The following is a 20,219-nucleotide window of genomic DNA, read 5'->3' as shown; positions in this document are numbered from 1 at the left end:
TAGGATTAGATACACAGCTCAGCAGACAGTATCACACATGATAAGATTAGATATAGCAGCTCAGCAGACAGTATCACACATGATAGGATTAGATATAGCAGCACTGTCCTGTATACGTCAGCAGTTTCTATCGCTGGTAGGGGTCGCCACCTGCTGGTATTTTCGGGATCTACACCTCTTTTCAGTGACGGGACCAGATCCGGCAGAAGTCATAGTAGATAACATTGCGCACGCGTGGTAGTGTCATAGGGGGAAACTACAGTTCCCAGTAGTTCGCGCGTTATCACGTGCTCTTCTGCTGTTGTGGCTGATCTCCGTGTGTCAGGTGAGAAGGGGACACGGAAGCTCTGCAGGTGCCGTCCCAAACCTTCTATAAATCGGTAGGAGCCGTAGCTTAAATAGGACGGGACGGACTATATTATAGTATTTAATTATAAGCAATTGGGGGCGGGGGGCAGAGCTGTAATAATAGTGCCCTTCATTGTAGGGATGGGGACCGGGTAGAAGAACCAGCCACCCGGTCACGTGGTTTGCAGAGGCACAAATATTCTCCAAAACACTGCCCCCCCCCCATTACCCATCAAGTGACTGAAGTTCCTGTGCAGGAGACCAAACTCAGGTGAACGCAGAAGTCAGGATGGCAGTGGAAACCGACTGGACGGTGGTGGTTCTCACCTGTCAGCACAAGGACAGCGCCCAGGCCTTCCAGAGAGGTGAGAGCCCCCCATATCACCTGAATAATGTATGTACACAGTGACCCCACCAGCAGAATAGTGAGTGCAGCTCTGGAGTATAATACAGGATATAACTCCGGATCAGTACAGGATAAGTAATGTAATGTATGTACACAGTGACCCCACCAGCAGAATAGTGAGTGCAGCTCTGGAGTGTAATACAGGATGTAACTCAGGATCAGTACAGGATAAGTAATGTAATGTATGTACACAGTGACTCCACCAGCAGAATAGTGAGTGCAGCTCTGGAGTGTAATACAGGATGTAACTCAGGATCAGTACAGGATAAGTAATGTAATGTATGTACACAGTGACTCCACCAGCAGAATAGTGAGTGCAGCTCTGGAGTATAATACAGGATGTAACTCAGGATCAGTACAGGATAAGTAATGTATGTGCACAGTGACTCCACCAGCAGAATAGTGAGTGCAGCTCTGGAGTATAATACAGGATATAACTCAGGATCAGTACAGGATAAGTAATGTAATGTATGTACGCAGTGACTCCACCAGCAGAATAGTGAGTGCAGCTCTGGGGTATAATACAGGATGTAACTCAGGATCAGTACAGGATAAGTAATGTAATGTATGTACACAGTGACTCCACCAGCAGAACAGTGAGTGCAGCTCTGGAGTATAATACAGGATGTAACTCAGGATCAGTACAGGATAAGTAATGTAATGTATGTACACAGTGACTCCACCAGCAGAATAGTGAGTGCAGCTCTGGAGTATAATACAGGATATAACTCAGGATCAGTACAGGATAAGTAATGTAATGTATGTACACAGTGACTCCACCAGCAGAATAGTGAGTGCAGCTCTGGAGTGTAATACAGGATGTAACTCAGGATCAGTACAGGATAAGTAATGTAATGTATGTACACAGTGACTCCACCAGCAGAATAGTGAGTGCAGCTCTGGAGTGTAATACAGGATGTAACTCAGGATCAGTACAGGATAAGTAATGTAATGTATGTACACAGTGACTCCACCAGCAGAATAGTGAGTGTAGCTCTGGAGTATAATACAGGATATAACTCAGGATAAGTAATGTAATGTATGTACACAGTGACTCCACCAGCAGAATAGTGAGTGCAGCTCTGGAGTATAATACAGGATGTAACTCAGGATAAGTAATGTAATGTATATACACAGTGACTCCACCAGCAGAATAGTGAGCGCAGCTCTGGAGTATAATACAGGATATAACTCAGGATAAGTAATGTAATGTATGTACACAGTGACTCCACCAGCAGAATAGTGAGTGCAGCTCTGGAGTGTAATACGGGATAAGTAATGTATGTACACAGTGACTCCACCAGCAGAATAGTGAGTGCAGCTCTGGAGTGTAATACGGGATAAGTAATGTATGTACACACTGACTCCACCAGCAGAATAGTGAGTTCAGCTCTGGAGTGTAATACGGGATAAGTAATGTATGTACACAGTGACTCTGCTGTTTCTGGAGATACATTCTATATGGGACTTGTATAATTTGATTGAGAGTGATCAGGTTTACAATGGGTTGAAATGACAGATTCTTGGTTTCTTGTAATAACTGTTAGGCCCTGTTCACACACAGTTTTTTTGGCGCGGAAACCGCTCCGCAAAACTCGTCAAAAACGCCCGAAAATGCCTCCCATTGATTTCAATGGGAGTTGGACGAGTTTTTTTAATCGCGAGTAAAAAAAAACGCGTCGTGGTAAAAAGAAGCGACATGACCCATCTTGAGGCGGTTTGCGCCTCCAAAACCCCATTTCAATCAGTGAGAAAGGGTAAAAAAAACACCCTGACGAGTTTTTGTCAAACCACTGTGCAAAAAACGTCTGGAGCAGTTTTTGCAGGAGGAATTTTCCTCCTGCATGAAACTCTGTGTGAACACAGCCTTAGATTTCACTGTAATGAATAGTTTGGGGCAGGGGGGTCTGTACTCCAGTATTACACTTGTCCGTCACTCTGACTCTTCCATCATTGTCCTGCCAGAACTAGAGATCAGACAGAGCCAGGGCGTTCTGCCCCCTGACACCCTCATACTGACTGTGGAAGACCCCCAGGCACATGTGGGCAGTGGGGGAGCCACCCTGAATGCCCTCCTGGTGGCTGCAGAGCATCTGAGTGCCCGGGCTGGGTACACGGTGAGGTGGGGGGGCTCTGCGTGTCTGTGATCTCATCCCCTGCACCTCACACGTCACTCACATTTATGTCCTTTTTATTGCAGGTTGTTTCCGCTGACGTCCTGCAGGGGGCGCGGCTGCTCATCTTGCATACAGTGAGTTGTGATGTTGGGGGGATGTGGGGCTCGGGGCCGGAGATACATTGTCATTTTGTTACAGGGTCGGGATTTCCTATTTGATGACTGTGGACGAGGTTTTACCGCTCTCCCTGTGGAAGATCCTCTGATGGCGGTGGAGTCTGTCACCTGTAACATGGACAGTCTGCTGACCACGCTGAGGCACCAGGTGAGGCGCGAGGTCTGTGTAACCTGTGTGGCCGGGCAGCTCTGTGGGGGGGGGGGGGGTCACTGGGATTGTCCATAACTTGTGACTAATCCTGTAACCCCCCCCAGCTGTGTCCGGAGTCTCCTCCCGGGGTCTGGATCTGCAGCACTGACATGACACTGACCCTATATACCAAACCACGTGAGTTCAGTCGAAAGACTCTGTTTACCTGCTGCTCACTGCCGGCCTCCACCTTTCCTCCATCCTCTGCTCACTGCCGGCCTCCACCTTTCCTCCATCCTCTGCTCACTGCCGGCCTCCACCTTTCCTCCATCCTCTGCTCACTGCTGGCCTCCACCTTTCCTCCATCCTCTGCTCACTGCCGGCCTCCACCTTTCCTCCACCCTCTGCTCACTGCCGGCCTCCACCTTTCCTCCATCCTCTGCTCACTGCCGGCCTCCACCTTTCCTCCATCCTCTGCTCACTGCCGGCCTCCTCCTTTCCTCCATCCTCTGCTCACTGCCGGCCTCCTCCTTTCCTCCATCCTCTGCTCACTGCCGGCCTCCACCTTTCCCCCATCCTCTGCCGGCCTCCACCTTTCCTCCATCCTCTGCTCACTGGCGGCCTCCACCTTTCCTCCATCCTCTGCTCACTGCCGGCCTCCTCCTTTCCTCCATCCTCTGCTCTGCGTCCACCTTTCCTCCATCCTCTGCTCACTGCCGGCCTCCTCCTTTCCTCCATCCTCTGCTCACTGCCGGCCTCCACCTTTCCTCCACCCTCTGCTCACTGCCGGCCTCCACCTTTCCTCCACCCTCTGCTCACTGCCGGCCTCCACCTTTCCTCCACCCTCTGCTCACTGCCGGCCTCCACCTTTCCTCCATCTTCTGCTCACTGCCGGCCTCCACCTTTCCTCCACCCTCTGCCGGCCTCCACCTTTCCTCCACCCTCTGCCGGCCTCCACCTTTCCCCCATCCTCTGCTCACTGCCGGCCTCCACCTTTCCTCCACCCTCTGCTCACTGCCGGCCTCCACCTTTCCCCCATCCTCTGCTCACTGCCGGCCTCTGCTCACTGCCGGCCTCCACCTTTCCCCCATCCTCTGCTCACTGCCGGCCTCCACCTTTCCCCCATCCTCTGCTCACTGCCGGCCTCCACCTTTCCTCCATCCTCTGCTCACTGCCGGCCTCCTCCTTTCCTCCACCCTCTGCTCACTGCCGGCCTCCACCTTTCCCCCATCCTCTGCTCACTGCCGGCCTCCACCTTTCCCCCATCCTCTGCCGGCCTCTACCTTTCCCCCATCCTCTGCTCACTGCCGGCCTCCTCCTTTCCCCCATCCTCTGCTCACTGGCGGCCTCCACCTTTCCTCCATCCTCTGCTCACTGCTGGCCTCCTCCTTTCCTCCATCCTCTGCTCACTGCTGGCCTCCTCCTTTCCTCCATCCTCTGCTCTGCCTCCACCTTTCCTCCATCCTCTGCTCACTGCCGGCCTCCACCTTTCCTCCATCCTCTGCTCACTGCCGACCTCCTCCATTCCTCCATCCTCTGCTCTGCCTCCACCTTTCCTCCATCCTCTGCTCACTGCCGGCCTCCACCTTTCCTCCACCCTCTGCTCACTGCCGGCCTCCACCTTTCCTCCATCTTCTGCTCACTGCCGGCCTCCACCTTTCCCCCATCCTCTGCTCACTGCCGGCCTCCACCTTTCCTCCACCCTCTGCTCACTGCTGGCTTCCACCTTTCCCCCATCCTCTGCTCACTGCCGGCCTCTGCTCACTGCCGGCCTCCACCTTTCCCCCATCCTCTGCTCACTGCCGGCCTCCACCTTTCCCCCGGCCTCTGCTCACTGCCGGCCTCCTCCTTTCCTCCATCCTCTGCTCACTGCCGGCCTCCTCCTTTCCTCCACCCTCTGCTCACTGCCGGCCTCAGCCTTTCCCCCATCCTCTGCTCACTGCCGGCCTCCACCTTTCCTCCATCCTCTGCTCACTGCCGGCCTCCTCCTTTCCTCCATCCTCTGCTCACTGCCGGCCTCCACCTTTCCCCCATCCTCTGCTTACTGCCGGCCTCCTCCTTTCCTCCATCCTCTGCTCACTGCCGGCCTCCACCTTTCCTCCATCCTCTGCTCACTGCCGGCCTCCACCTTTCCTCCATCCTCTGCTCACTGCCGGCCTCCACCTTTCCTCCATCCTCTGCTCACTGCCGGCCTCCACCTTTCCTCCATCCTCTGCTCACTGCCGGCCTCCACCTTTCCTCCATCCTCTGCTCACTGCTGGCCTCCTCCTTTCCTCCATCCTCTGCTCACTGCCGGCCTCCACCTTTCCTCCATCCTCTGCTCTGCCTCCACCTTTCCTCCATCCTCTGCTCACTGCCGGCCTCCTCCTTTCCTCCATCCTCTGCTCTGCCTCCACCTTTCCTCCATCCTCTGCTCACTGCCGGCCTCCACCTTTCCCCCATCCTCTGCTCACTGCCGGCCTCCTCCTTTCCTCCATCCTCTGCTCACTGCCGGCCTCCACATTTCCTCCATCCTCTGCTCACTGCCGGCCTCCACCTTTCCTCCATCCTCTGCTCACTGCTGGCCTCCTCCTTTCCTCCATCCTCTGCTCTGCCTCCACCTTTCCTCCATCCTCTGCTCACTGCCGGCCTCCACCTTTCCTCCATCCTCTGCTCACTGCCGGCCTCCACCTTTCCTCCATCCTCTGCTCACTGCCGGCCTCCTCCTTTCCTCCATCCTCTGCTCTGCCTCCACCTTTCCTCCATCCTCTGCTCACTGCCGGCCTCCACCTTTCCTCCATCCTCTGCTCACTGCCGGCCTCCTCCTTTCCTCCATCCTCTGCTCACCGCCGGCCTCCACCTTTCCTCCATCCTCTGCTCACCGCCGGCCTCCTCCTTTCCTCCATCCTCTGCTCTGCCTCCACCTTTCTTCCATCCTCTGCTCACTGCCGGCCTCCACCTTTCCTCCATCCTCTGCTCACTGCCGGCCTCCACCTTTCCTCCATCCTCTGCTCACTGCCGGCCTCCACCTTTCCTCCATCCTCTGCTCTGCCTCCACCTTTCCTCCATCCTCTGCTCACTGCCGGCCTCCTGCTTTCCCCCATCCTCTGCTCACTGCCGGCCTCCACCTTTCCTCCATCCTCTGCTCACTGCCGGCCTCCACCTTTCCTCCATCCTCTGCTCTGCCTCCACCTTTCCTCCATCCTCTGCTCACTGCCGGCCTCCACCTTTCCTCCATCCTCTGCTCACTGCCGGCCTCCACCTTTCCTCCATCCTCTGCTCACTGCCGGCCTCCACCTTTCCTCCATCCTCTGCTCACTGCCGGCCTCCTCCTTTCCTCCATCCTCTGCTCTGCCTCCACCTTTCCTCCATCCTCTGCTCACTGCCGGCCTCCACCTTTCCTCCATCCTCTGCTCTGCCTCCACCTTTCCTCCATCCTCTGCTCTGCCTCCACCTTTCCTCCATCCTCTGCTCACTGCTGGCCTCCACCTTTCCCCCATCCTCTGCTCACTGCCGGCCTCTGCTCACTGCCGGCCTCCACCTTTCGCCCATCCTCTGCTCACTGCCGGCCTCCACCTTTCCCCCATCCTCTGCTCACTGCCGGCCTCTGCTCACTGCCGGCCTCCTCCTTTCCTCCATCCTCTGCTCACTGCCGGCCTCCTCCTTTCCTCCACCCTCTGCTCACTGCCGGCCTCAGCCTTTCCCCCATCCTCTGCTCACTGCCGGCCTCCACCTTTCCTCCATCCTCTGCTCACTGCCGGCCTCCACCTTTCCCCCATCCTCTGCTTACTGCCGGCCTCCTCCTTTCCTCCATCCTCTGCTCACTGCCGGCCTCCACCTTTCCTCCATCCTCTGCTCACTGCCGGCCTCCTCCTTTCCTCCATCCTCTGCTCACTGCCGGCCTCCACCTTTCCTCCATCCTCTGCTCACTGCCGGCCTCCACCTTTCCTCCATCCTCTGCTCACTGCCGGCCTCCTCCTTTCCTCCATCCTCTGCTCACTGCCGGCCTCCACCTTTCCTCCATCCTCTGCTCTGCCTCCACCTTTCCTCCATCCTCTGCTCACTGCCGGCCTCCTCCTTTCCTCCATCCTCTGCTCTGCCTCCACCTTTCCTCCATCCTCTGCTCACTGCCGGCCTCCACCTTTCCCCCATCCTCTGCTCACTGCCGGCCTCCTCCTTTCCTCCATCCTCTGCTCACTGCCGGCCTCCACCTTTCCTCCATCCTCTGCTCACTGCCGGCCTCCTCCTTTCCTCCATCCTCTGCTCACTGCTGGCCTCCACCTTTCCTCCATCCTCTGCTGGCCTCCTCCTTTCCTCCATCCTCTGCTCTGCCTCCACCTTTCCTCCATCCTCTGCTCACTGCCGGCCTCCACCTTTCCTCCATCCTCTGCTCACTGCCGGCCTCCACCTTTCCTCCATCCTCTGCTCACTGCCGGCCTCCTCCTTTCCTCCATCCTCTGCTCTGCCTCCACCTTTCCTCCATCCTCTGCTCTGCCTCCTCCTTTCCTCCATCCTCTGCTCACTGCCGGCCTCCACCTTTCCTCCATCCTCTGCTCACTGCCGGCCTCCACCTTTCCTCCATCCTCTGCTCTGCCTCCACCTTTCCTCCATCCTCTGCTCACTGCCGGCCTCCTCCTTTCCCCCATCCTCTGCTCACTGCCGGCCTCCACCTTTCCTCCATTCTCTGCTCACTGCCGGCCTCCACCTTTCCTCCATCCTCTGCTCTGCCTCCACCTTTCCTCCATCCTCTGCTCACTGCCGGCCTCCACCTTTCCTCCATCCTCTGCTCACTGCCGGCCTCCACCTTTCCTCCATCCTCTGCTCACTGCCGGCCTCCTCCTTTCCTCCATCCTCTGCTCTGCCTCCACCTTTCCTCCATCCTCTGCTCACTGCCGGCCTCCACCTTTCCTCCATCCTCTGCTCTGCCTCCACCTTTCCTCCATCCTCTGCTCACTGCCGGCCTCCTCCTTTCCCCCATCCTCTGCTCACTGCCGGCCTCCACCTTTCCTCCATCCTCTGCTCACTGCCGGCCTCCACCTTTCCTCCATCCTCTGCTCACTGCCGGCCTCCACCTTTCCTCCATCCTCTGCTCACTGCCGGCCTCCACCTTTCCTCCATCCTCTGCTCACTGCCGGCCTCCTCCTTTCCTCCATCCTCTGCTCGGCCTCCTCCTTTCCTCCATCCTCTGCTCTGCCTCCACCTTTCCTCCATCCTCTGCTCACTGCCGGCCTCCACCTTTCCTCCATCCTCTGCTCTGCCTCCACCTTTCCTCCATCCTCTGCTCACTGCCGGCCTCCACCTTTCCTCCATCCTCTGCTCACTGCCGGCCTCCTCCTTTCCTCCATCCTCTGCTCTGCCTCCACCTTTCCTCCATCCTCTGCTCACTGCCGGCCTCCACCTTTCCTCCATCCTCTGCTCACTGCCGGCCTCCTCCTTTCCTCCATCCTCTGCTCTGCCTCCACCTTTCCTCCATCCTCTGCTCACTGCCGGCCTCCACCTTTCCTCCATCCTCTGCTCACTGCCGGCCTCCACCTTTCCTCCATCCTCTGCTCACTGCCGGCCTCCTCCTTTCCTCCATCCTCTGCTCTGCCTCCACCTTTCCTCCATCCTCTGCTCACTGCCGGCCTCCACCTTTCCTCCATCCTCTGCTCACTGCCGGCCTCCACCTTTCCTCCATCCTCTGCTCACTGCCGGCCTCCTCCTTTCCCCCATCCTCTGCTCACTGCCGGCCTCCACCTTTCCTCCATCCTCTGCTCTGCCTCCACCTTTCCTCCATCCTCTGCTCACTGCCGGCCTCCTCCTTTCCCCCATCCTCTGCTCACTGCCGGCCTCCACCTTTCCTCCATCCTCTGCTCTGCCTCCACCTTTCCTCCATCCTCTGCTCACTGCCGGCCTCCTCCTTTCCCCCATCCTCTGCTCACTGCCGGCCTCCACCTTTCCTCCATCCTCTGCTCACTGCCGGCCTCCACCTTTCCTCCATCCTCTGCTCACTGCCGGCCTCCACCTTTCCTCCATCCTCTGCTCACTGCCGGCCTCCTCCTTTCCTCCATCCTCTGCTCTGCCTCCACCTTTCCTCCATCCTCTGCTCACTGCCGGCCTCCACCTTTCCTCCATCCTCTGCTCACTGCCGGCCTCCACCTTTCCTCCATCCTCTGCTCACTGCCGGCCTCCTCCTTTCCCCCATCCTCTGCTCACTGCCGGCCTCCACCTTTCCTCCATCCTCTGCTCACTGCCGGCCTCCACCTTTCCTCCATCCTCTGCTCTGCCTCCTCCTCACTCCTCTTGTTGACCCCATTATTCCTCCCACCATTATCTCCCCTCATTGTGTGTGGAATGTACAGGAATTAACTGGATGCAGTTTAGGGGGGCTCGTGTCATCGCCCTGCCGGGAACCCCGGAATATGCCAGGAACCACGGTGTGTATCAGACAGATGAGAAGGTTAGTGGAGTCTCTCTCATTCTCTCTCTCTTTCTCTCTCTCGATGTGGGGGTCTCAGTGGACTCTTTATTCTTACAGGGGATTGTGAGAGGCATCGTATACCGCGGCTCCACAGAGCAGATCCGGGCCTGTCTCCTGGAGGATCAGCACGTTCCACTGGTAGCACTTCTATCCTGAAACTCAGCCGTCTCTTATTCTCCCCAACAGTCTCCACTCTGTCTCTCTTCACTCTCTGCTGTCTCCTCTCTCTCCAGTCCCTGCTGTCTCTTATTTTCCCCCGCGGTCTCCTCTCTCTCCAGTCCCTGCTGTCTCTTATTTTCCTCCGCTGTCTCCTCTCTCCAGTCCCTGCTGTCTCTTATTTTCCCCCGCGGTCTCCTCTCTCTCCAGTCCCTGCTGTCTCTTATTTCCCCCCGCTGTCTCCTCTCTCTCCAGTCCCTGCTGTCTCTTATTTCCCCCCGCTGTCTCCTCTCTCCAGTCCCTGCTGTCTCTTATTTTCCTCCGCTGTCTCCTCTCTCCCCAGTCCCTGCTGTCTCCTCTCTCCAGTCCCTGCTGTCTCCTCTCTCTCTCCAGTCCCCGCTGTCTCCTCTCTCCAGTCCCTGCTGTCTCCTCTCTCCAGTCCCTGCTGTCTCCTCTCTCCAGTCCCCGCTGTCTCCTCTCTCCAGTCCCTGCTGTCTCCTCTCTCCAGTCCCCGCTGTCTCCTCTCTCCAGTCCCTGCTGTCTCCTCTCTCTCCAGTCCCCGCGGTCTCCTCTCTCCAGTCCCTGCTGTCTCTTATTTTCCTCCGCTGTCTCCTCTCTCCAGTCCCTGCTGTCTCTTATTTTCCCCCGCGGTCTCCTCTCTCTCCAGTCCCTGCTGTCTCTTATTTTTCTCCGCTGTCTCCTCTCTCTCCAGTCCCTGCTGTCTCTTATTTTCCTCCGCTGTCTCCTCTCTCTCCAGTCCCTGCTGTCTCTTATTTTCCTCCGCTGTCTCCTCTCTCTCCAGTCCCTGCTGTCTCTTATTTTCCCCCGCTGTCTCCTCTCTCTCCAGTCCCTGCTGTCTCTTATTTTCCCCCGCTGTCTCCTCTCTCTCTAGTCCCTGCTCTCTTATTTCCCCCCGCTGTCTCCTCTCTCCAGTCCCTGCTGTCTCTTATTTTCCCCCGCTGTCTCCTCTCTCCAGTCCCTGCTGTCTCTTATTTCCCCCCGCTGTCTCCTCTCTCCAGTCCCTGCTGTCTCTTATTTCCCCCCGCTGTCTCCTCTCTCCAGTCCCCGCTGTCTCCTCTCTCCAGTCCCCGCTGTCTCCTCTCTCCAGTCCCCGCTGTCTCCTCTCTCCAGTCCCCGCTGTCTCCTCTCTCCAGTCCCCGCTGTCTCCTCTCTCCAGTCCCCGCTGTCTCCTCTCTCCAGTCCCCGCTGTCTCCCTCTCTCCAGTCCCCGCTGTCTCCTCTCTCCAGTCCCCGCTGTCTCCTCTCTCCAGTCCCCGCTGTCTCCTCTCTCCAGTCCCCGCTGTCTCCTCTCTCCAGTCCCCGCTGTCTCCTCTCTCTCCAGTCCCCGCTGTCTCCTCTCTCTCCAGTCCCGCTGTCTCCTCTCTCTCCAGTCCCCGCTGTCTCCTCTCTCTCCAGTCCCCGCTGTCTCCTCTCTCTCTCCAGTCCCCGCTGTCTCCTCTCTCTCTCCAGTCCCCGCTGTCTCCTCTCTCTCTCCAGTCCCGCTGTCTCCTCTCTCTCTCCAGTCCCCGCTGTCTCCTCTCTCCCAGTCCCTGCTGTCTCTTATTTTCCTCCGCTGTCTCCTCTCTCCAGTCCCTGCTGTCTCTTATTTTTCTCCGCTGTCTCCTCTCTCTCCAGTCCCTGCTGTCTCCTCTCTCTCTCCAGTCCCTGCTGTCTCCTCTCTCTCTCCAGTCCCTGCTGTCTCCTCTCTCTCTCCAGTCCCTGCTGTCTCCTCTCTCTCTCCAGTCCCTGCTGTCTCTCTGGCTTAGTTTTACATTTTGTGTTTTCTGTTGCAGGTTTCAGGAATTGTCTTCCTTTCTACAGAGACAGCCGAGCGTTTCCTCAGCACTCTCGCTGCTGCCCCCCTGGACGGCTGCACATACCAGGGTCTGGATTCTGGGGCTGAGCCCCTGGAGGTGAGTGGACAGTCAGGACTTTGCGTGTCTTAGTCTCGGGGGAGTCTCTTTCTCATGCTGTCGCTCGCTCCCAGGTGTCTCTTTTCCTGGATGTTCTGATGAGCATGTGTCAAGATGTCAGTGAAGAGACGTTCCTGAGCGGGAGCCATAAGCTTAGAAACGCGCTGGGCCGTGCTGTGGAAGGCGCTGCATGACCTCCCCCTGACTATGGGTAGGTGAGAAGAGCGACTGATCCGGCCGTGTTCACACTTCTGTTGGTAAATTATTAGATATGTCAAGAACAGACCCCTGGGGTTCCCCAACATATGTCCGTGGGGTCCTTCAGGCTCTGCTGGGATCTGTGGTACGATGGGACTGGCGCTGAATTGTGGCCTCCATTATGAACGAACACTACGTCCGCCGCGTCTCCGGTACAGGAAAAAAATCTGATAGGCTATGTTCACACGGGGTCTTTTGCCGAGTTTATTGACGCGGAAACCGCGTCGCAAAACTCGGCAGAAACGGCCCGAGAACGCCTCCCATTGATTTCAATGGGAGGCGTCGGCGTCTTTTTCCCGCGAGCAGTAAAACTGCCTCGCGGGAAAAAGAAGCGACATGCCCTATCTTCGGGCGCTTCCGCCTCCGACCTCCCATTGACTTCAATGGGAGGCAGGAGAAAGCGTGTTTTCTGCCCGCGGCGCTCAATGGCCGCGGGCGAAAAACGGCGCGATCATTGCTATTCACACGGAGTATTTTGGGGGAGGAATATCTGCCTCAAAATTCCGTTTGGAGCTTTGAGGCAGATATTCCTCCCCCAAAATACTCCGTGTGAACATAGCCATAACTGGAAGGAGAAAACGCCCTTTATCGTTAATAGTATCCGGGGGTCCGAAGCCTCCAGTTCTGAGCGACCGTCTGTAGAATGGCGGTGACCTGGACACTGGCGCCACCGTCTATTATATCGCTCCATTGTTTGTCCTTCTGAGATCAGCTGACCTGGTGGACCCCCTCCCCCCAGTCATCGGTAGGGGACGGGGAGAACTTCACGATTGGAGAATCCGTTATGAGGATGATGATGATCTGTCCCACGTTTGTCCCTGCAGCGTACATGCCTGGCGGCAGCTACGACTATCTGTCCCTGTGCACTCGGGATCACATTGCTAATCTGGTCAAATCGGCCTCCGCTGGGGACAACCGCAGCAAGATGGCGCATTCCTCGGTGACGGTACGATGATCGGGGGTCTTGATGGAGCGGGCGGGATGCGCTGAACACTGCGTAGCTGGGCCTTCTTTATAGTCCGGCCTTCAGCTGAATGGTTTTAGTTGCTTCTTGAGGTTTTCAGATGTTGTGTCTTCGTTCAGCACCCAGAACTTCTAGAAGAGGGAAACTGCGTGATCAACAGCCGGCTCTGCGGAGAGGTCTCTGTGTCCCGGGGAAGTGCCATTCAGAACTGCCATCTACAGGTAAACCACACATGACGGCCACAGGTTACCTCCACGTACTGCCCCCTCCTCCGCTCCTCATGTCACCACCTCATACTGCCCCTCCTCTGGTCCTCATGTCACCTTCATGTACTGCCCCTCCTCTGGTCCTCATGTCACCTTCATGTACTTCCCCTCCTCTGGTCCTCATGTTACTGCCCCTCATGTCACCACCACATACTGCCCTCCTCTGGTCCTCATGTCACCTCCACGTACTGCCCCTCCTCTGGTCCTCATGTCACCTCCACGTACTGCCCCTCCTCTGGTCCTCATGTCACCTCCACGTACTGCCCCTCCTCTGGTCCTCATGTCACCTCCACGTACTGCCCCTCCTCTGGTCCTCATGTCACCACCACGTACTGCCCCTCCTCTGGTCCTCATGTCATCACCACTCTGAGCGCTGCCACGTACCACCGCCTTCTATTCCGATCATCGCTTTCTTTAGTTGTAGTTTATTAGGAGCGTTTCCATCCTTTGCTCTCATCTTTACCTCACAGGGTCCCTTGTTTGTGGGCAGTGGGTGTCTCCTGAATGGCATTGACCACGCGGCGTCTTTAGAGCTTCAAGGGCATCACCTGAGGAATGTCGTTCTACAATCCCATTCCATCCGCGTCCAGTCGCTGCCATTGAGGGTGTACAGTCTTCTGGGGACAGATGACCACCTGGAGGTACTGCCCGGCCCTGCCGCCTGTGAGTATGTGTCGTGTGTCCCGCAGCCTGACGTCTTGTATGCTGTGCCCCAGATCCCAGCGGAGGGTGGATCGCCCACATTTCTCAATATGCCTTGGAAGGAATTCCTCCAGCGCACGGGTATCTGGTGAGTGTTGGCGCAGCCGGCGGCTCCCGGTGACGTCGTCTCTCATGTAGGTTTCATGTTTTCTGTTTTGCTTGCAGTCAGAGCGACCTCTGGGGGTCCGGGGGCCACAGGGAGCCGAGCGTCTTAACTGCCCCCTTGTTTCCTGTTCTTCACCCCTCTGAGTCTCTGGGGATTGGAGATGTTCTGTGGTTCCTCAGTCCAAGAGACCAAAACACAGAGCATCACGCGGAGCTCTGGCGCAGTTCCTGGCGCATGTCGTGGCAGCAGATCCGGCAGCATCGGGACCAGGAGCGGACCCTGCAGAGTCGCCGCCAGCTGTTCTTTCTCCAGGCTCAAGACAAAGTGCAGAGGATTCTTCTGGGCCGGGAGGAGAAGAGTTTGATGCCCATAATCCGAGCGGCTGTGCTGGAGGGCGCCCACGCCACGCTGCTAAACACGCTGGACACTGGTAAGACCCCCACACTGTAAACCAAACGCACAGCCCTCGCCCTGCTCAGAAAGGTACAAGAGGCGGAGGGTACACTGTATGGAGAAAAGTATGTGCCCCCCCCCTCATCATTGTATCTTGATGCCCCCCCCCCCCTCATGTTTTACTGAGGGAGGGGGGTGTCTTCATACTAATGTTTACGGATTTATAATTGGACATACTTCTCTCCATATAATGCACTGTGGTGGGGGGGGGGGTCACATACTTCTCTCCATATAATGCACTGTGGTGGGGGGGGGGGTCACATACTTCTCTCCATATAATGCACTGTGGTGGGGGGGGGTCACATACTTCTCTCCATATAGTGGGGGGGTCACATACTTTTCTCCATATAGTGGGGGGGGGGGGGGTCACATACTTTTCTCCATATAGTGGGGGGGGGGGTCACATACTTTTCTCCATATAGTGGGGGGGGGGTCACATACTTTTCTCCATATAGTTGGGGGGGGGTCACATACTTTTCTCCATATAGTGGGGGGGGGGGGTCACATACTTTTCTCCATATAGTGGGGGGGGGTCACATACTTTTCTCCATATAGTGGGGGGGGGGGGGTCACATACTTCTCTCCATATAGTGCACTTTGGGGGGGGGGGCACATACTTTTCTCCATATAGTGGGGGGGGGCACATACTTTTCTCCATATAGTGGGGGGGGGGTCACATACTTTTCTCCATATAGTGGGGGGGGGTCACATACTTTTCTCCATATAGTGGGGGGGGGGGTCACATACTTTTCCTCATATAGTGGGGGGGGGGGTCACATACTTTTCTCCATATAGTGGGGGGGGGGGTCACATACTTTTCTCCATATAGTGGGGGGGGGGGGGGGGTCACATACTTTTCTCCATATAGTGGGGGGGGGGGGGTCACATACTTTTCTCCATATAGTGGGGGGGGGGGGTCACATACTTTTCTCCATATAGTGGGGGGGGGTCACATACTTTTCTCCATATAGTGGGGGGGGGGGTCACATACTTTTCTCCATATAGTGGGGGGGGGGGGGGTCACATACTTTTCTCCATATAGTGGGTGGGGGGGGGGGTCACATACTTTTCTCCATATAGTGGGTGGGGGGGGGGGTCACATACTTTTCTCCATATAGTGGGGGGGGGGGTGTCACATACTTTTCTCCATATAGTGCACTGTGCGGGGGGGGGGGTCACATACTTCTCTCCATATAGTGCACTTTGGGAGGGGGGGTCACATACTTCTCTCCATATAGTGCACTTTGGGGGGGGGGGGTCACATACTTCTCTCCATATAGTGCGGGGGGGGGGGTCACATACTTCTCTCCATATAGTGCGGGGGGGGGGGGGTCACATACTTCTCTCCATATAGTGCACTGTGTAGGGGGGGGTGTCACATACTTCTCTCCATATAGTGCGGGGGGGGGGGGTCACATACTTCTCTCCATATAGTGCGGGGGGGGTCACATACTTCTCTCCATATAGTGCACTGTGTAGGGGGGGGTCACATCTCTCCATATAGTGCACTGTGTAGGGGGGGTCACATACTTCTCTCCATATAGTGCACTGTGTAGGGGGGGGTCACATACTTCTCTCCATATAGTGCACTTGCATCCATCAGACTGTACGGTGACCGGTGACTTCTTATAATCTTAGTATTTAGTAACAAATGTGAATAACATAAAAGAAAAGCCTCCATTTTTTCGGATGAACGGTCCAGTGGTCGGACCGCCGGCGCATCACCGTGCACTTCTCCAGGCTGCAGGGTAACCGGATTGCTTGTTATTATACAGTGGCCTCCACGACTGATGACGCTGGGGTCGCGGCCCGGGCTCTCGCCTGTGTGGCTGACCTCCTGGGCTGTATGGCAGGCAGGGAAGGAGGGCTAAGAAGCGGACCGGCAGCTAACAAGGCCTGGGCTCCTGCGTACCGGCTGCTGGAAAGAGGCAACACGGCGCAGGGTGTGAAGCTGCTGGCCGAGGAGCGAGAGAAGTGGCTGAGCAGGTAAAGTCTCGTTGTAGGGACTGCAGCGGCTCAAAGAGAAACCTGCAGGACGTTGCACTGATTCTCGGCAGCGACGCTCTGCAGCCCGGCCGCGCTGTCATGTTTCAGGTTTTTCCCTCCTACAGACCAGCGATGTTGATCCGCGCCGCTCGTCATTATGAAGGCGCCGAGCAGATTTTAATCCGCAGAGCGGTGATGTCTTCCTTCCAGTTTGTGTCTGTTGGTGACGTGGAGCTGCCGCCTCAGGGCTGCTGGGTGACGGCAGAGTGTCCGGCCCGCATTGATATGTCCGGTACGTTATGAGGGTGACCGCCATACTCAGTCCTATTAGTCCGTCTCCTCATTTGCATAATTAGCCACTGCCATTCAGGACTAGTGACATTGCTTCTTTGTTGGCAGGAGGCTGGAGCGACACCCCCCCCATCACCTATGAGCACGGGGGCGCAGTGGTCAATGTGGCTGTGCTGGTGGACGGGCAGAGGCCAATGGGAGCTCGAGCTCGACGGATAGCAGAGCCTTTGCTGCGTCTCTACAGTAAGAGCGGCCCCCTCGGAGCTGAAATCCACACCGAGCTGACGTGCGGGAGTCTTTCTGATCTGCAGGATTACTGCCAGCCGCAGGCGCCAGGTGACGCGAGACTTTCCTACATGTGCGGTCTGACCGTTCCCATCAATGTCATGTGACTTCATGTCGTCTCCTCCGCCTCAGGCGCGTTACTGAAAGCCGCCTTCATCTGTTCCGGGACTGTAAACTTGACGTGCGGGAAGCCATTGTGTGAGCAGCTTTCGGAGAGGTCCGGCGGTGGGTTCGAGCTGCGGACGTGGTCCAACCTGCCACACGGATCTGGTTTGGGTGAGTGATAAACGTTCCATACTGTTCCCTTGCAGTACCGGGGATGGGATGTAGTGGAGATAACGGATCTCAGGAGCGGACAGTAGGCGGTGGCCAGGCTGGTTTCATACCCGTTTCCGTGGTTTCTCCTGCAGGAACGAGCAGCATCCTGGCCGGGGCGGTAATGGCGGTTCTGTATGGGGCGTCTGGGAGGTCCGTGGATGCAGAATCTCTGGTCCATGCTGTTCTTCACCTGGAGCAGGTGCTCACTACAGGTACGGTCTCTATTTCGCATGCTCAGCCATCGGCTTTCCGGACATCGCCTAGAATAAGGTCTCACTTCTGTTGTCAGGGGGAGGCTGGCAGGACCAGGTTGGGGGGTTAATTCCGGAAGTGAAGATTGGCCGTTCAGCGTCAGAACTCCCTCTTTATGTGACGGTCGAGCGGCTCCCATTGCCTGATGGGTTTTTGGAGACATTAAACCGCCATCTCCTGCTCGTGTACACAGGAAAAACCCGCCTGGCCCGTAATCTGCTGCAGGTAACGTACCGATGACCGGCTCCCATCAGTCACCTCAACCCTCTGTTATGGGGGAGGGGATCTATAGGTCACGCTCGCTCCGTATACATTTCATTATAGAAGATCACCCGTCGTGACATCACTTTATATTGCGATACATAAAAGGTTGTACAGATCTGCGCTGCTTCTTTCCTTCAGGATGTTCTCAGGAATTGGTACGCTCGCGCCCCTGACATCCTGCAGAACGTGGACGCGCTGGTGAAGAACGCTGAGCTCTGCGCCGAGGCCTTCCGGACAGGTGAGACTTCCCGCCAGACCTCCCATGTACTGCGGCTGCAGCAGAACTATTGGGCTTATGTGACGTTCTGTCCGCAGGGGACATGCAGCTACTTGGACGTTGTCTCTCCACATACTGGCAACAGAAGAAGTGCATGGCACCCGGCTGCGAGCCGCTGGCCGTGCAGAGGATAATGGACACCTTAGAGCCGCACGTGTATGGGCAGAGTCTGGCCGGGGCCGGTGGAGGCGGCTTCCTCTATATTCTCACCAAAGAACCGAACCAGAAAGACCTACTGCGGAGCCTCCTGGAGGGGACACAGGTAGCGGGGACATCCCAACACCCAGAGTGACAGAGAGCAGGGGAAAGATCTGTCAGTCACACGCAGCAGCCGGACACGTCACCCCTTATTTTGTGTAGCATTGGCCTCCGAGGTAGAGACCCTAAATGTGACTTTCTTTCTGCTCTCCCCAGGGGCTGGAGAGGTGCAGCGTCCACACCGTGCAGGTGGAAACAGAGACGTTCATGGTGCGGCTGGAGGTGAATGACGCAGCTGGAGCCAGATAGATGGAGCGCAGGATATGGCGGGGTTATGGTTGGGTAGGGGCACAGCAGTGATTGGTCTGTACCTCTCAGGGAAAAAGTTCTGCTTCCAGACAAATCTATTATATGCTACATTTATTTGCACTAGAATGGCGCCCTCTACTGACCGGACAAAATATCACAGGGGTGTCCTATAGTTAGAGGAAATTAGGACGGATATAATGAATGAAGAAGCTACTCAATCGGTCTTAAAAAGGGGAGAGGAGACTTTTTATTTAACCCCGAGGACGCTGCAGGTCGGTGTGTACAGTAAAGCGTTCTGTAGATTATATTTTCTTACCTAATCAATAAATATCACCAGAAGTTGTAAGATAAAGTGCGGTCTCCGCGACGTCCTGATATTTACAAGTCTCCACTGCATGAAGTAAATGATGATGTGGCTGAAACCTGCGGATAAAGCTCCGCACTCCGGTCCACGATCTACAGCCGCAAACGCTTAATGTCCTCGCTGCGGAAGTCTATACGTAACGCCAGCACCTGACGCACTTCAGCGGGGGTGAGGCGCCACGTCAACGGTCCAGAGTTAGGGCCCCAGTAATCCAGTATTTCTGTCACCTGTTAACAAGGGAAATGTGAGCTTAAAGCGGCTCTGTCACCAGATTTTGCACCCCTATCTGCTATTGCCTGTGATCGGCGCTGCAATGGAGATTACAGGAACGTTTTTATTTTTTAAAAACGAGCATTTTTGGCCAAGTTATGACCATTTTCGTATTTATGCAAATGAGGCTTGCAAAAGTCCAAGTGGGCGTGTATTATGTGTGTGTTACATCTGGGCGTGTCTTGTGTGTGTTACATCTGGGCGTGTCTTGTGTGTGTTACATCTGGGCGTGTATTATGTGTGTTACATCTGGGCGTGTCTTGTGTGTTACATCTGGGCGTGTATTATGTGTGTTACATCGGGGCGTGTCTTGTGTGTGTTACATCTGGGCGTGTCTTGTGTGTGTTACATCTGGGCGTGTATTATGTGTGTTACATCTGGGCGTGTATTATGTGTGTACATCTGGGCGTGTATTGTGTGTGTTACATCTGGTCGTGTATTATGTGTGTACATCGGGGCGTGTCTTGTGTGTGTGTACATCGGGGCGTGTCTTGTGTGTGTGTACATCGGGGCGTGTATTATGTGTGTTACATCGGGGCGTGTATTATGTGTGTTACATCTGGGCGTGTATTATGTGTGTACATCTGGGCGTGTATTGTGTGTGTTACATCGGGGCGTGTATTATGTGTGTACATCTGGGCGTGTATTGTGTGCGTTACATCTGGGCGTTTTTACTAGCTGGGCGTTCTGATGAGAAGTATCATCCACTTCTCTTCAGAACGCCCAGCTTCTGGCAGATCACGCTGTGACGTCACTCACAGGTCCTGCATCGTGTCGGCACCAGAGGCTACAGATGATTCTGCAGCAGCATCAGCGTTTGCAGGTAAGTAGCTACATCGACTGCAGAATCATCTGTAGCCTCTGGTGCCGACACGATGCAGGACCTGTGAGTGACGTCACAGCGTGATCTGCCAGAAGCTGGGCGTTCTGAAGAGAAGTGGATGATACTTCTCATCAGAACGCCCAGCTAGT

At 55.9% G+C, this 20,219-nt stretch overlaps 2 protein-coding genes across 3 annotated transcripts in view; one reads left to right on the top strand and one right to left on the bottom strand.

Moving 5' to 3' along the window:
- The first annotated feature begins 262 nt into the window (after window positions 1-262).
- FCSK (fucose kinase) lies at window positions 263-18,965 on the top strand. The gene is given in 25 exon segments (XM_075838249.1): window positions 263-325; window positions 606-713; window positions 2,720-2,871; window positions 2,955-3,005; window positions 3,070-3,195; window positions 3,303-3,375; window positions 9,498-9,595; window positions 9,674-9,754; window positions 11,565-11,684; window positions 11,759-11,851; window positions 11,853-11,895; window positions 12,767-12,888; window positions 13,026-13,127; window positions 13,643-13,813; window positions 13,889-13,962; window positions 14,040-14,410; window positions 16,209-16,419; window positions 16,545-16,711; window positions 16,819-17,046; window positions 17,128-17,271; window positions 17,406-17,525; window positions 17,603-17,790; window positions 17,968-18,067; window positions 18,145-18,368; window positions 18,521-18,965. Coding segments are annotated over 24 exon segments (3,228 nt in total). The 5' UTR covers window positions 263-325; window positions 606-637; the 3' UTR covers window positions 18,614-18,965.
- COG4 (component of oligomeric golgi complex 4) overlaps window positions 18,838-20,219 on the bottom strand; it is a 44,835-nt gene continuing 43,453 nt past the window's right edge. For both annotated transcript variants that reach the window (XM_075838251.1, XM_075838250.1), the window contains one exon: window positions 18,838-19,204. In XM_075838251.1, coding sequence (XP_075694366.1) covers window positions 19,070-19,204 — 135 coding nt within the window. In that variant the 3' untranslated portion in view covers window positions 18,838-19,069. The remainder of the gene's footprint in view (window positions 19,205-20,219) is intronic.

Source organism: Rhinoderma darwinii, chromosome 9 (assembly GCF_050947455.1).
Source record: "Rhinoderma darwinii isolate aRhiDar2 chromosome 9, aRhiDar2.hap1, whole genome shotgun sequence".
Classification (NCBI taxonomy): domain Eukaryota; kingdom Metazoa; phylum Chordata; class Amphibia; order Anura; family Rhinodermatidae; genus Rhinoderma; species Rhinoderma darwinii.
The sequence above is the reverse complement of the archived record's forward strand: the minus strand, read 5'-3'. Positions and strand labels throughout refer to the sequence as shown.